The sequence below is a fragment of the Mustelus asterias genome, chromosome 13 (assembly GCF_964213995.1).
Source record: "Mustelus asterias chromosome 13, sMusAst1.hap1.1, whole genome shotgun sequence".
NCBI lineage: Eukaryota > Metazoa > Chordata > Chondrichthyes > Carcharhiniformes > Triakidae > Mustelus > Mustelus asterias.
In genome coordinates this window covers 103,948,520-103,964,924 of record NC_135813.1, presented here as the reverse complement: position 1 = coordinate 103,964,924, position 16,405 = coordinate 103,948,520, and the positions used below count along the sequence as shown (strand labels likewise).

The 16,405-nt window shown below is 40.7% G+C and overlaps 1 protein-coding gene across 1 annotated transcript in view; it reads left to right on the top strand.

Annotated features, from left to right (window-relative positions):
• Window positions 1-16,405, top strand: part of LOC144502308 (uncharacterized) — a 164,861-nt gene that overhangs the window by 111,895 nt on the left and 36,561 nt on the right. Inside the window, exon 17 of the mRNA XM_078226119.1 lies at window positions 14,337-14,453. Coding sequence (XP_078082245.1) covers window positions 14,337-14,453 — 117 coding nt within the window. The remainder of the gene's footprint in view (window positions 1-14,336; window positions 14,454-16,405) is intronic.

Sequence of the window (16,405 nt, the reverse complement as noted above, 5' to 3'; positions counted from 1 at the left end):
GATGTAGATTTATTGTTGCAAGTATTGGAAAATCCCAATGTAGAGGGTCATCCCATTTCAATGGAAATTTAATAGCGCATGTGTATGTCTGTGTGTGAGAGAGAGGTGAGGGTCATGTTTCTTCAGATTGCAATCATGTGGGCTCTGCAAGAAGATGACTTCCATATTGTTTGGAGAAATGACTGATATATTACAATTAAGGTTTCAATATTGTAATAGAATACTTTTGGAGCAACACTTTGGCAACAAGTCATTTTTAAGAGCTAATGTTTATTATTGAAAGATGTGCTCCGTGTTCAAAACAAACCTTTGGTGCCTTTCAGCCCTAATTCCATTTTCATTTAAAAAAAACTTGAACTCTGATAGTGTAGCCTGGTGTCTTTTCCTGAACTTGTCAGCTTTCATCTCATCATTGTCACCCTTAGACTTTATCTCAGAACTACGGACATTTTTAATTTAATTCATTGATCATGAGTGCATAACTTTAATTCTGAGAAGGGTTTATCGCAGACAAACGATGAATTAAACAGCATGCATGGCATAACTTAAGTTAGTCACCAAGCTTTACCACGAAGTACACTTTGTAATTGTTACCAGAGGGGTTATTGCTTGGCATTTCAGCAAAAAGTTCACTCTCAAAGGCCGGAATTCTCCCGTACCGCCTGCCACTGTAATTTTAGTGGGCAGGTTGCGGAGAATGTGAAACGCCATTGACGGTCAGACGGGAATTTCTGGCTTTTAGACCAGCACGCCTGGAGAATGCTGCCCATAATCTTTCCTTTGGCCATACTTTTGCCAAGGCAACAGATATTGCCTGAAGATGCCCACATGGATCAAAAGTGCACTTTAAGTTGAAATTTGCATTGTTCATTTGAATGATCAACTACGATTATACTTTGATAATTAAATGGGTTAACATTCTCCCTTATCTCCTCTATCCTCAACCACAGTAAAGTGTGAGAAACGTCTTTGTCACAAAGATTGTGACCATCTGATCAGCTGCCTCTTCACTTTGCCTCCTTTTCCTAGTCTGCCGGATGAAATTTCCTTCAAGTTTCCCTGTTGTATCGTTACCCAGTTTCTCTCCAGTATCCCCTCATACTCTCCCTGTGTATATCTTGTTTATGATACCCACCTCCTGCTGCCTTGACCCTATCCTCACTATACTGCTGACCACCCTGGTCCTCATGCCATCTGAACAAAGAACAATACAGCACAGGAACAGGCCCTTCGGCCCTCCAAGCCCGTGCCGCTCCCTGGTCCAAACTAGACCATTCTTTTGTATCCCTCCATTCCCACTCCGTTCATATGGCTATCTAGATAAGTCTTAAACGTTCCCAGTGTGTCCGCCTCCACCACCTTGTCTGGCAGCGCATTCCAGGCCCCCACCACCCTCTGTGTAAAATATGTCCTTCTGATATCTGTGTTAAACCTCCCCCCACCCCCTTCACCTTGAACCTATGACCCCTCGTGAATGTCACCACCGACCTGGGGAAAAGCTTCCCACCGTTCACCCTGTCTATGCCTTTCATAATTTTATACACCTCTATTAAGTCTCCCCTCATCCTCCGTCTTTCCAGTGAGAACGACCCCAGTTTACCCAATCTCTCCTCATAACTAAGCCCCTCCATACCAGGCAACATCCTGGTAAACCTCCTCTGTACTCTCTCCAAAGCCTCCACGTCTTTCTAGTAGTGTGGTGACCAGAACTGGACGCAGTATTCCAAATGCGGCAGAACCAACGTTCTATACATCTGCAACATCAGACCCCAACTTTTATACTCTATGTCCTGTCCTATAAAGGCAAGCATGCCATATGCCTTCTTCACCATTTTCTCCACCTGTGACGTCACCTTCAAGGATCTGTGGACTTGCACACCCAGGTCCCTCTGTGTATCTACACCCTTTATGGTTCTGCCATTTATCATATAGCTCCTCCCTACATTATTTCTACCAAAATGCATCACTTCGCATTTATCAGGATTGAACTCCATCTGCCATTTCTTTGCCCAAATTTCCAGCCTATCTATATACTTCTGTAGCCTCTGACAATGCTCCTCACTATCTGCAAGTCCTGCCAATTTTCTGTCGTCCGCAAACTTACTGATCACCCCAGTTACACCTTCTTCCAGATCGTTTATATAAATCACAAACAGCAGAGGTCCCAATATGATATTAAGGTACTGTCCTTCTCCTTCAAATATATACCCTCACAAATCCTCACATCAAAAAAAACCCTTGACCCTCACAAATTTGCAAGCCAACCCCACCTCCAACTTCCCTTTCCTCCTCAAAGTTCTTGAATGTATTGTCGGCTCTCAAATTCATGCCTATCTTTCCTGAAAGCCCATGGTTCAATTCCTCCCATCACGTTTCCGCCCTGACATGGGACCAAAACAGCAGTTACCAAAGTCACAAATGGCATGGCTGTGACAAAGGTAATCTATCCTTCCTCATCCTTGTCAGCCTGTCTACAGCCTTTGACACAGTTAACCACACCAGCCTCACCCAGCATCTCTTTGCTGTCATCCCACTGTGGGAGGGGCACTGGATTCACGAGGTTCCTTTCTCATCTATCTGATCATAGCCAGAGATTCACTTATCTCTGTAATCTTCTCCGGTCCCACAAACCCACAATATCTGTGCTCATCTAATTCTTGAGAATCCCCAATTTTGAGTGCCCCGCCATTGGTGGCTGCCTTGTTTCCAAGCACTGGAATTTCCTCCCTTTACTTCGCCACTCTATACCTCTTGTTCTTTTTTTGTAGAACTTATTTTTTGGCCATGCTTTTGGCTATCTTTCCTAATGTCTAATGTCACCTCGTATGATTTGATGTCAAGAGCCTTGGGGCATTATACTACGCTAAAGATGCTGTATAAATACAGGTTGTTGTGTTAGCTTTTTAAAATAATTTGTAGATATTATTTTTGATTTCAGTCTAAATGCTGTTTAAATAAATTTTAACTGGGGAGCTGTTTAACTCTGAGCTGATTGATAGCTTTGTCCAACTTAGCATTCATAATATGTTTTACATATTTTATGTTGGCAAATGATTGTGAAAATAATATTTAATAATTTCCGAATCGTATAAAATCTAGAGTACAAACCTAATACCCTTTTAACCAGTTTGCATAAGCTATGACATCAGGAAGTACATCGTCATTAATTTACTTACACAAAAAAGTGTCCAACTCATTGTTTGTTGAACTACGTGTGTTTTACTTAGCTTCCAGTAGTTCAAGAAACTTTTTTCTAGCCCTTCCTAAGAAACGGAAAGGTCTCACTTAAACTATTCCTCCCATAAAGTAATTTTCTGTTACATTGAGATTGAGGTAGTGATCAGCTTGCTAAAGAGCACAACTGATCACAATAACCTAACAGAACAATAGCCACATGCAGGTCTTTCACAATTCTTCAATGCTCTATTCATAAAAATTGTTTTCTAGTTGATGTTAAAGTTTATTTATTAGTCACAAGTAAGGCTTACATTAACAGTGCAATAAAGTTACTGTGAAATTTCCCGAGTCGCCACAATCCGCCGCCTATTCGGGACAATGCACCTAACCAGCACATCTTTCGGAGGGAGGAATGTGGGAGGAAACTCAGTAAGAAGTCTCACAACACCAGGTTAAAGTCCAACAGGTTTATTTGGTAGCATACGCCACTAGCTTTCAGAGCGCTGCTCCTTCGTCAGGTGAGTGGGAGATCTGTTCACAAACAGGGCACATAAAGACACAAACTCAATTTACAGAATAATGATTCATAGAATCATAGAAACCCTACAGTACAGAAAGAGGCCATTCGGCCCATTGAGTCTGCACCGACCACAATCCCACCCAGGCCCTACCCCCATATCCCTACAGATTTACCCACTAATCCCTCTAACCTACACATCGCAGGACACTAAGGGCAATTTTTAGCATGGCCAATCAACCTAACCCGCACATCTTTGGACTGTGGGAGGAAACCAAAGCACCCGGAGGAAACCCACGAGGATTGGAATGCGAGTCTTCACAGCTAATCAAGTCTTAAAGGTACAGACAATGTGAGTGGAGAGAGCATTAAGCACAGGTTAAAGAGATGTGTATTGTCTCCAGACAGGACAGTTAGTGAGATTTTGCAATTCCAGGCAAGTCGTGGGGGTTACAGATAGTGTGACATGAACCCAAGATCCCGGTTGAGGCCGTCCTCATGTGCGGAACTTGGCTATCAGTCTCTGCTCAGCGACTCTGCACTGTCGTGTGTCGTGAAGGCCGCCTTGGAGAACGCATACCCGAAGATCAGAGGCCGAATGCCCGTGACCACTGAAGTGTTCCCCAACAGGAAGAGAACAGTCTTGCCTGGTGATTGTCGAGCGGTGTTCATTCATCCGTTGTCGTAGCGTCTGCATGGTTTCCCCAATGTACCATGCCTCGGGACATCCTTTCCCGCAGCATATCAGGTAGACAACGTTGGCCGAGTTGCAAGAGTATGTACCGTGTACCTGGTGGATGGTGTTCTCACGTGAGATGATGGCATCATGCAGACACGTAGAGAATATGCAATCTCCACACAGACAGTGACCCAAGCCGGGAATCAAACCCGGATCCCTGGTGCTATCGTGCCACCTCAATAACAGCACACCATATGGGGCGTCTGTAAAACAATTGAGAAGTAGTGTAAGAGCAAATGTTTTTAAACTCACGGCTGGATTTTCAGTGCAGGCACTTGGGTGAATTCCAGGTCCCAACCTGGCACCCAAGCTACTGCAATCTCATTTGTAAAGTTAAATGGCTTAATTTTCAAGAGGTGACCCTGCCACCTAATTAGTGTCTCCTGGAGGTGGGAGCTGCCTCCCTGGTGCCAACAGCAAAGGACCGCCATGTTTGGATGGCTGTGATGCCAATTTAAGCAGGCACCAACTGCAGAAGTAGAAGGAGGCTTGCAGAGGTCTTGCACGACAAGGTAGAACCAGAACTCATGCTAGTTGGCTGTACAGATCTGTTTAAAAGACGACAAGAAATGAAATTATTCAGGCTCTACAGCTAACATGATAAATTTGCACTGAAGTGCACAAGACTGCTTGCATTCACTCAAAGAATATTTCAAAATTTCAACCTGCTCTGTGCTGCTCTTGCAACAAGCTCCTTAAGGAGTTTAAGGGGCTGTTAACTGGCGTCACGTGCCTTCCCCGCTCCCTGCCTCTCGCAAGCACTTTGAAAATTTGGAACTGTCCCCGTGGATTCAAAATTCCAAGACTATTTCTGGTACCACAACTTACAAAGAGTGCTTACACCCATTCCCATATTAAAAACCCAAGCCTCCAATGTCAAACCTCTTGCTTGGCGACATGTAGAGCAACCCAAATGGTAGTTTATTGTTAGGGCCAGATTTTTGTGGAGTCCCCACTAAAAATGGTGGGCAGAACTTGAATGCAGACGTCTTGATCCCATTTCTGAGATATCCCATTTTTGCTGGTATGGTAAAGGGGTGAGGCAGGAATCACATGGGAGGGAAATTCAAACTCAGCCGGGCAATTTGAATTCAGTGTTGTGTTCAAATAGGCCCCATTTTGGCTAGTGCAAGAGTTTTAACCCTCAGTGTAGGAGTCAGAAATTGATAGAATAAACTTAAACACTCTTGAAGGTCTGTTTAATTGTAATGATTTTAAGACTTTTAAATCATCTCTTTAAACTGTAGAAAGGAACTGGCAGAATATATCAGCGATTGTTTTTTTTAAAAAAACTCTGTTGGTTGCTTTCATTGACAGGTCAGCTGGTGTAGCATCTTTTTGAGCAGTTTCAATTGTCATTTGCTGACATTTTCCTAAAGGCTATACATTATGAATACTTGGCTGAGTTTCAAACACTACAGTTACTCTGGGGTTTCTGGGTTCACAGTTTGACAGCTTAACTACAAGATTTTGATGCACGAACAGACATTTGGTAGTTACTGTAAGAGATTAACTACTTGAGATTTTTAAGCTTTACTTTCGTGAATGGGAATTTTTATCAAGTGAGAGTTATATTAGATTTAAAAAAGCTTATTTTTTAAGCCCGACATGGCTCCTGAGGCATTAAGTTGGCATGTGGGTAAAAGTCTCTGAGTGGGTGTGAGAGCTAGAGGGACTAAAATCTTCCAAAGCAACTTGGACTAAGACTAAGAGAAGTGAGGCAGGCATTCTAACCAGCCTGCTTTGACACTTGCCCACCCCTGTGTTCTCCTAGCATCTGTTTCTGGGGTCTTTGGGTCTGACTTGATCACACACACACGGACACACACACACGGACACACACACACAGTTACACGATTTGGGGCACTCTACCGAGGTGGGTCCAGTGAGACTTGAGCTACCCACCTCAGTGGCCAAAATCTAGTCCTTATGGTCCCAAGTGTTTGATAGACCTGTCTGAATACATAGTTAGGGAATTAAAATCTTAATGCGCTAATCACCATATGACAATTGCAGGAGGGAACATTGGAGTTGTTGTATGAGGAAAGACCATACTTCATCTAGTTTGCCTTTTGCCATTCTGGCCTTGCATGATGCAACAGTAATTGTGTAAAGTTAGTGTTGCATAGTTGACACTTAAAGCTGGAATGTTCCATATGAGAAAATGAAGAGAGTTTGGAAAATCATCAGTACAACCAATTGCTAAAGTATAACATGCTGTGTAATGTGATGTGATTTAGCAATTTACAGATTAAATACTACATCAGTATGATGACCATAAACAGATTCCACAATCTTGGATAACTAAGGATATTGTATACCTGCTGGTCCAAATCCAGTTGTTCGTATGTTGGTTCCAACATAGAGGTATCTTGTTTATACAGCCTGGCTTGAATTGGAATTCTGCTTCCCCAAAGAGTGCTCTGCACATGCCTGATTACACACATGTACCTTTCATCAGGTGTATGGGTGGGTGTTTCCTCACTCTCCGCATTTAAATTAGTACCAGGGTTTAAAAAGTACAATGGAGGTTCAGTTGCACGCCTTGCAGTGATGAACCACCAAGATACCCATCAGGATTCTTGAACCGGTTTTGTCCCAAGTCGGGATAGGTATTGATTCTGGATTTATTCTGGTGTCGGCCTTGGCTCAGTGGTAACATTTTCACCTGTTAATCAAAAGGTGATGAGTTCATGCCGCACTTCAGTGGGTAAATTCATAGCCTGGAACCAAGCCAGTCGAAAGGTAAGACTATTCATAATGCTAAAGTGAGGAGAACAAAGAATTTGAGGAGATAAAACCGAGGGAGGTTAACAGATGTTTAGATCATGAGGGAACCTGTTAACTTTTAAAAATAAATTTGAACTCCCAGTGATTAACTGATCCGACTACACCACAAGATTTCACCTTTTAAATAAAATATTTTACTGTACAAGAATTAAACAAAACAATTCTTATGAAATTAACTCTATATTTTGCAAACCCTTTAGATTTAAACTGGAAATCTTAAAAGACTGACCCCTGTTCTGTTTTTAATTCCATCCAAGAGTTCCACCTATACTTTTCAGAATCTTGAGAGTTATTGGAGCACACTTCTCCTGGAACCAAACGAAGATGTGCCACAGTTCTCAGGAAATCAGTTTGATTCTTGTCAGTTTCCCAGTCTGGCATTTGGGCTTCCAGTGTTCACTCATTTTCTCTCTGTAAGAATGCCACTGACAATCACTTCCACTAGCTTTACTAGGCAGCTCTGACAATTTTAATTCCTCGTGAATTGTGACTTCACATTTTGAGCATGACCCCACTTGCAATTCTGTTCAGTGACTTTAGATCAGGACCACCCCCCCACCCCGGTTCTCAACTGCCTCTTTGCTACTTATTTCCTATTTTCTATGTTTATTCTGGCTGCTGGCAGATACAGTGATAGGACTACATCACAAGATTTCACATTTTAAACAAAATATTTTACTGTACAATTAAACAAATCTTATGAACCTAACACTATTATTTAAACCGGAAATAAAAGATGGCGTCCTGCCTTCTCTCAATCTTTCAAGCTGACTGCCATTTTTGTGAGAAAAAACACACACATTAACCCGAAACCAAAGACTGCCTCTCTATAATCTATCCCCATGACAAGGTGGCACACCTGGGATGTCCCAGATAGAGATTCAAACCAATCATCCCCAATTTCCAGATCTGTCCTTTGATTTGAAAAGTATATGGATACTTTAAGATCTTGCCTTGTTTACCCTTTGCTTTCAAAACTTCCTTTGATCTGGGATCCACGTGAATAATTTAAACCTCTTACGAAGATAACTGCAGGCGTCACATCTCTACTAAAACTCAGAAAGGGGTTACTTCTTGTTTACTGCTTTCAGACCCCCAACTGTCATACCTTTAAACATGGATCATTGTTTGAATTGCAATAACTCTAGGCTTTGTTTACCAGTTTCCCAAACCCAAGTTATTCCACTTCCCAAAACCAAGAGTTATAATGCTAAAACATGTGAATCGTGAAGTTACATTATTGATAAAAGGAGGGGCTGGAGATGTGGATGATGAGGGATTAGAGGAAGTAGTTTGAAATGGCCTTTACTGCTGTCTAGACAATGAGAGATGGAAAGAGCCAGGCAATGGATGTGAAAATGTGTAGGAGAGTTTGTTTCAGAGGAAAGTGTTAGGTAGGAGTTTAGTGAATTTAGAGGAGTGTGGACAAAGAAGCTGAGATGAAGATTGAAATCACTGAGGATCAGGAGTTGCTCAGTACAGAGGTTGAGGACGAAAAGGCGGGCATCCTATTTGACTCAACTATACTCCTGACTCCATACCTTCTCAATCTCCAAGAACACCTTCTTCCAATGAAATGAGATCACAGCCCCAGCCCTGTCTCTATGTGTTTGCTGCTGAAACCTTTCTCCATGCCTTTGGAATAGTTAAGTCTAGATATTACATAGGTTTGAGTCCAGCAAAAGAATAATTGAACTTGAGAATTGTCAAATTGGTTTTGATTTCAACATAATAGTGACATTGTGAGTGTGTGCAAACTGGTGTTATTGAGTTTGGTAAGAAAATGAAACAGTTCAAAGCAGCATTGACCAGAGCTAGACCAAAAATAAGTTATGGAGATGTGATGGATGTGGGGAGGGGTGCACGGGTGTCGGAGGCTAAAGAGGGATTGCTCATAGAAACAACAGCTTTTTTCTTGTATTTTGTGCCAAAGTAAGATTGGTACTGGAAGAATCACCTCCAGATAAAGCAGCCTTGTTCAAGTCTTAGACATGCATGGTCTTTCCAGAGAGTCAAAGGGAATGGAAGTGTTTGGCATGAAATAAGAAATGGTGTTCATAATGAAGGAGCTGTGGTTGTGCTGAGAGAGCTATTTAGGTCAGGAATAATTGAATAAGGACTAAGAGCTACAAGTTAGTACCTGCTGGTTAAACTTCAGTAACATGAAGAAATTGTCTTTGAAGATCTTCGCAAGGGTTTTGTGGCTAAGGACAAAATTTGAACAAGCTGTAACGGATATAAATTGAATATTAATGATGTCAGTTGTAAATTGAAATTTTATGGATTTGATTTTAAAAGGAATTTCAAGACAATATTGCCAAGACACCCATTGCTCAGAGCACAGCAGTTCCTTTTTTTATTAAACAAAAAAGCCACTGTCTTCGTGGAAATTTTTCAGCAAACCTCTGGAGTTCAGAGATTTTCATCAAGATGTTCATAGAAAAAAACAGTATGATTAATGTTGATACAAAAATAGCTAGTTAGTAGGGAAATATACCAAAAATACACATTGTAATGCCAATAAAGACCTATGGAAATCTTCCCATTTCATCGTAAGGAAAAGTTTTCAGGTTTCAAAGTAAGTCATTTAAAAGGCACTATAAAGAAAGAAGGGAGTTTGTATTTATTTGTGACACATTCTGTAGTTTACCATCAGCTGGACAGGAATGATGTGCAAACTCTTGCTGCACAGAAAACAATTTCTATGAAAAATGGTTCTCAATGCACATTTACCATATAGAGAATTAATTATATAATTTGTTTCTGTGTTGTAACTTCTATTAGAACTAACCAGAGTGCTTTTTGTTTTAATTCTCTGGGCAAACAGTATTCTTAATACAATGTGTCCGCTCTTGTTACATATCCTTCTATCCCTTTTCTTTGAAGTTTATTTATTAGTCACAACTAGGCTTACATTCACACTGTAATGAAGTTAGTGTGAAAATCCCCTAGTCGCCACACTCCGACGCCTGTTCGGGTACGCTGAGGGAGAATTAAACATGGCCAATGCACTTAACCAGCACATCTTTGGAGTGTGGGAGGAAACCGGAGCACCCGGAGGAAACCCACGCAGACACGGGGGGAATGTGCAAACTCCACACAGACAGTGATCCAAGCCGGGAATCGAACCCGGGTCCCTGGCGCTGTGAGGCAGCAGTGCTAATCACTGTGCCACCATGCCGCCCCACATAAACATAATATATGTTTAAGAACATATCTAATATATTCTTAAAAGTTGGTGTAGCCTCTGCTTGAATCCTGAACTCTGCTGATTTTTCCACAATCTCTCAAATGCATCTTTACAAATAAAAATGTTTCTCATGTTCTGTGACAGAAGCCTTTTACATTTAATCTTGTTCCCTTCTTCTCGACTTCCTAACTACTGGGAACAGTCTGATTCTCTTAACTCTATCCTATTCATTGTTTTAAGCACCTCTACAAAATTACCTCATAATCTCCTGAATTTCCTGTGTACGAAAATAATTGGCCCAAGACAAACATTTCTTAACAAAAAGAATGCAAATGTTGTACCTTGCCATACTTTGAAACAGCACAATGTTCATTTTGTAATTATTGTGCATTAGGTTTGGAGAGTAATCTTAAAATAATTCCTTTTGTCTTCATAATGCCGTGTACAACATCCTCTCTACCCTTGTACTGATCATCTATTTTTCCTTTCAGATTCCAGACAAAATGAGTAGTAAATGGAAACCATGTGTTGTTTTTAAGTACCTACTAGTTAAAAGCAAAACATGTCCATTGTTATTAAATGAATACCAGACAGGCTGAATCAAACCACATTGAGCATTCAAACTGCTGACCAGCAGGCTAAGTGTGACAAAGAAAATTAAATACATTTTTTTTTAATGCTTACTAGTATTGTTCTGCTGGATTTATGATTTATAGTTATCTTGACTCATCTATATATTCCACTGCTGAATTTTATCACTAAAATGAATGATAATGGCACATTTAACAAATAATCTGCTGTTGCATAAATGTACTTTACAGTATGTTGAGTGTATGCTATTTCTATTTTCAATGCGGCAAAATAAAACTTCAATGACTGCAGTTCAAATAATATGCCAGTTTAAAATGATTTGATCACACGACATTGGAATCTGCTTTTCGCCGTAGACATTTCAGAAAATTGAGAATTTCAATTGAAAAAGAACTTAATCCCAATAAACACACTCATGCCATTCAGTGTAACTGGTGAAAGGAAACAGAGGTCGTGTTAAATAATCTATATTTGCATTTATGGGTATTAGGAATATGGCATAGCTTCAAGTAAGTTTAATTTTGTGGTTCTGTATTTGAAAGGTTTAATGACTTCAGTTTGGTTAGATACATGTATGGTATTGAGAGTTTATGACGTGAAAGCAAAAACAGGGTTTAAAGAAAGATGAGCCTGTTGCTTAGCAATGAGGGTCACCCTAGATTAGAAAGTATTTTTTAGGCTGGACAGGAGTGGGGAGCTGGTACAGGTCAAACAGTTAACCAACTGAATTACTGCGGGCACTTGGGGGGAGAATAATCAGTATGTCCATGCTGCCAACTGCTGTAATGACTGTCAATAGATTCTTTTTTAGATGACATGCTGACTTTATAGACGAATACCTGCTATTTGTTAATGTTGCAGATATGTACGTAATTTAAATTATATTTTCCATTTATTGTAGATATTAAGTAATATACTACGTTTTGTATGGAATTTTCAGTAGACAGGATGATTCCTATTGGAGATTGAATTGGGAACATGGGACAAATGTTTCATCGAAAACCTTGTGAATTTATCTGTAATTGCAGCTGTACCTGTCAATGGCATTGCCAAATTTACCCACGGCCAGTGTTTAAAGTTTATTTATATTAGTGTCACAAGTAGGCTCACGTTAACATTGTAATGAAGTTACTGTGAAAATCCCGTAGTCGCCACACTCCAGCGTCTGTTCGGGTAAACTGAGGGGGAATTTAGCATGGCCAATGGGAGAAAACTGAAGCACCCGGAGAAAACCCACGCAGACACGGGGAGAACGTGCAGACTCCGCACAAACAGTGACCCAAGCCAGGAATCGAACCCAGGTCCCTGGCACTGTGAGGCCGCAGTGTGTGCTTAGGTGCTATGTAATAGTGCATGTGAGATGGTGTAATGGCACAGTGGGTAGCATACCTCCCTCTGAGCTGGTAGCTCTGGGTTTGAGACCCACTGCATAACTTGATGACCAAGGTGGTGACAACCTATCCCAGGAAATTCTGGCTATGAGAACAGGCATGAGGATGTTTGCTTCATGGAAGAGATGGTGAATGCATGGAATAGTATATGTTATTTAATAAATCCCAATTCTTTCTAAACTTTTACATGATTTTAATATTCTTTTTAAGTATTTTATGATGTTTTCCCATCTCTAAGCCTAGCCCATTGTTCTTCATCTAGCACCCAACCCATGTCCCTGGCCACCCATGATGTAGAGCAGTTTAATATATTTTGCCTAACTCTTAGACTTACCTGTTTCCTGTGTCCATAACATCACATCCTCTTCAAATTAAGTAACTGTATTTCTAATCTTGAGAGTCTCTGCTGGCCTCTGATGATGTCAGTTCTCCCCTTACCTATAGGTTGCAATTGCACATGCCTACATATTGGTCATTTCATTTCATAAATTATAGCCGTTAAACCTCAAAATGGAGGCCCACACAGCCTCTAATCACTGTCTATTGTTGAACATCATAAATGCAGTGCAACCCGCTCCACTGTCTAACCAACATCCAACAAACACCACACCCCTAGTTAAAAGGGGAAACTTGGAAAATTGAAACCAAGGCAGCTTTAGGGCTAAAAGTGGGAAGTGTTACACCATTCTCACTACAGCAACAAAGGTTAGCTTCCCTGCAAAAACAAATAATGAAGGCTACAACAGACACGATCATTTCACCACACCAAGACCTCATCCCAATCTCCCTGCAGCCCTCAATGCTGATGAATGCAGCACTAGAGCACAAAAGGGCAGCCATGACTTACTGGCTGTGAGGAAACTGGAACTGCAAAGGGGAAAGGCATCTCACCCACGTTGTATGGTTAGCACACTGCATTTTTCTTTGGCTGTATTTGTTGAGGCGTGAATAGGCTGTCTGAGAATTGTGTGTTCTAGAATTGTTCTTTAGGAACTTGGAGAAATAAACACCTATCATATGTTCGAAAAGATTAGACGAGATTAAAAGTGAGGAATTGTAAACCATGAATATTTATGTCAAAAGTAATTTTGAATTATGTGTAGCATGCTAGACTCAATCCCTGATGTATGTTGAGTTAGTAATACCAAGCAGGAAATGGATCTGTCAGGTTGGCAGTTATAGTTGGCCTCGGCAATCCCAGTTTGAGAGGGGAAGAAACATTAGCCAATGTTCTCGTGTCTCATGAGCTTGCACTTGTATATTGCCTTTGATATAATAAAATGTGTCAAGGCTGCACTTGCGTGGAAGTAGAAAGAAACACTTGCATTTATGGAATGTCTCAAAGTGCTAAAGCGTAGTCACTGTTGTAATTGTACATTGAGCAAGAGTTGAAGTGTTAAGACAAAAAAAAAATTGGCTTTAAAGAAACATTTGTAAAGACGGGTGAGAAGTAGGAAACCAAAGAGGTTTATGAAGGAAATTCTGGAGAGTAGGTCCAAGGTAGCTAATGGCTCTGTCACATGTGGAGAAGCATCAGGAGGGTCGAGGGAAGGGGATGTGCAGGAGACCGGAATTTGAGGACCAAAGAGCAGATGCTATGATATAAAACTGGAGGAGGTTGTAAAATGGGATGTAATGAGGCCATGAACAGATTATGCAGGATAGTATATTTGAGGATAGTATATAGACAGTGGGGTTGGGGGTGATTAAGCTGGCAGTAATGGATTTAACATGGTGTAGAAAAGGATACATGTGTGAATTTTGACCACGTTTCTCAGTACACATTAACCAAAATTCCAGTTCGGCAGAAACTTCTTGCAATTGTCATTCACTGCCATATACCAGAAGTTTCACTTAAATGTATAGTGCTGCTTTTTTTGGTCATTGTTATTGGAGCACTTATCAGCAATAACTTTTGTTTTGTTCCTTTTTACCCCATAGAACGGATATGATACAATTGTAGGAGAGCGTGGAATCAGACTTTCGGGAGGCCAAAAGCAGAGGATTGCTATCGCCAGGGCTCTTGTTATGGATCCTGTGCTGCTGCTACTTGATGAGGTTAGTTTTAGTTCAAATTTAACAGCTAATATATTTATTTTCATCGCTGCTTTAGAATAGTTTTCTGCCTTAGAATTTCAAAGGTGAACTGTCCCTAGTGGTAATATTTTACATTAGTCATATTGTAATACTGCAGATGTATGAAATATTGAACACTTCCTACTATATGCCATGTTCTGAAATAATTATAAGCCTTTAAAAAAGATGGTGGCAATCCTGCTTCCATGTTAACTCTCCTAGGGAGAATACAGCAAGGTATTCACCTATTTCTGATTCAATCACAGTTTGAGTTCTGCAACTGCCAAAGATAATAGCCTGAAAAGCATTGAGTGGCTTGCTCAACCCGTAATGACAGTGATATTCATCCACCCAACCTGTCAATAGCTTGGTATTAACCACAGTTTTCATCCTAATTAGTACCAATGTGCAAGAGAACAAACTAGTCCATTATTAACCAGTCCAAATCCTGAGCAGTGTAGGGAAATTTTGCTCCACATCCAACTTGTAGTGTGTAAGATCTGATTATACTTGATGCTGAATGTTCATTGTGCAAAAACCTCATCCAGTTTATTAATTCACTAGCTTGTCTGTTTCATTTTATTTACACACGAAACCAAAATTCCTGAAAAGAACATTAACAAATCTGACCACCGCATCTCCTGCAAACATCAGCACCTTGTCAATCAAAGAAATTCCCCAAAATGTTATTTAATTTTTATTCAATATCACGATTTCCGTTATGATGACCCAGATCTTCAGGTCACCCAACTGTTGGAGACCAGGTGTACTTCCCCAAGATGCGCTTCCGGGCGCTGCAAAAGTCAGAGTGCAATTGCACGGAAAGTTTGAAATTCCAATGGGCAATTCCCATACTCCCCTGGACCCTGCAAAAAAAGGTCTGTGGGCAGGATCTTCCAGCTGCACTCGCCCCAAGACTGGAAAATCCTACCCAAGGTCAATGGGCCTTTGCATGGTCCGTGTCCCACCCACTACGATTTCCGTGGTGGACGGGATGGGAAAATTCCGTCTGACTCTGAGTTGCTGCAGTTAAAAATTAGAAATTGATGATAGTTGTACCAAATGGATGCAGGCAGTGAATTACAAGACTGTAATTGGAAGAGGCATTGGTGTAGTGGTAATGTTACTGGACTACTGAAACATTAATCCAGAGGCCAAGGCTAATGCTCTGGGACATAGATTCAAATTTCACCACACAGCTAGTGGAATTTAAATTCAATTAATAAAATTTGGAATTAAAAGCTAGGCTCATAATAGTAACCATGGAACCATTGTTAATTGCCACAGAAATCCACAAAAATCAGTACTGTCCTTTAGCGAAGGAAATCTACCATCCTTGCCAGGCCTAGCTTGCATGTAACTCCAGATCCACAGCAATGTGGTTGACTTTTACCTGCCTTCTGAAATGGCCTGGCAAGCCACTCAGTTCAAGAGCAATTAAGGATTGGCAAGAAGCGTTGGCCTTGCAAGTGACACCCACACCCCATGAAAGAATAATTGTAAAAGAGAATCTAATTTTGGGTTCAGTGACCTGAACAATGAAAACAGAGCTTAGTCAGTATGTGTCAGTCTAGGAAACCTGAGATTAGATTACTGCCTTAAACGTGCATATATCTGTTATCAATTCTAATATATAGATGTAATGAATCTTCATTTAAAATTATACTTTTATGGTCGTCCTTTTCATTTATATAGAAGCGTCCAAATGATGATATTCAACAATTATGTTTCATAGCATAAAACACCCAATTTTGTTTTAAATCATTGGAACCCAAAGACATGTTTTGTCAAGTAACAGACGTGGCAGTTTGCTATTTATTTTATGGAAAATCATAGGGTGAATTGGGCAGGGTGGGGGAGGGGCAGAAATGGCGGTTGTATTCCCCGCACCCTGGCTTTGATAAAGGCCGCCATGTGTCACTGCAGTGGCTTTA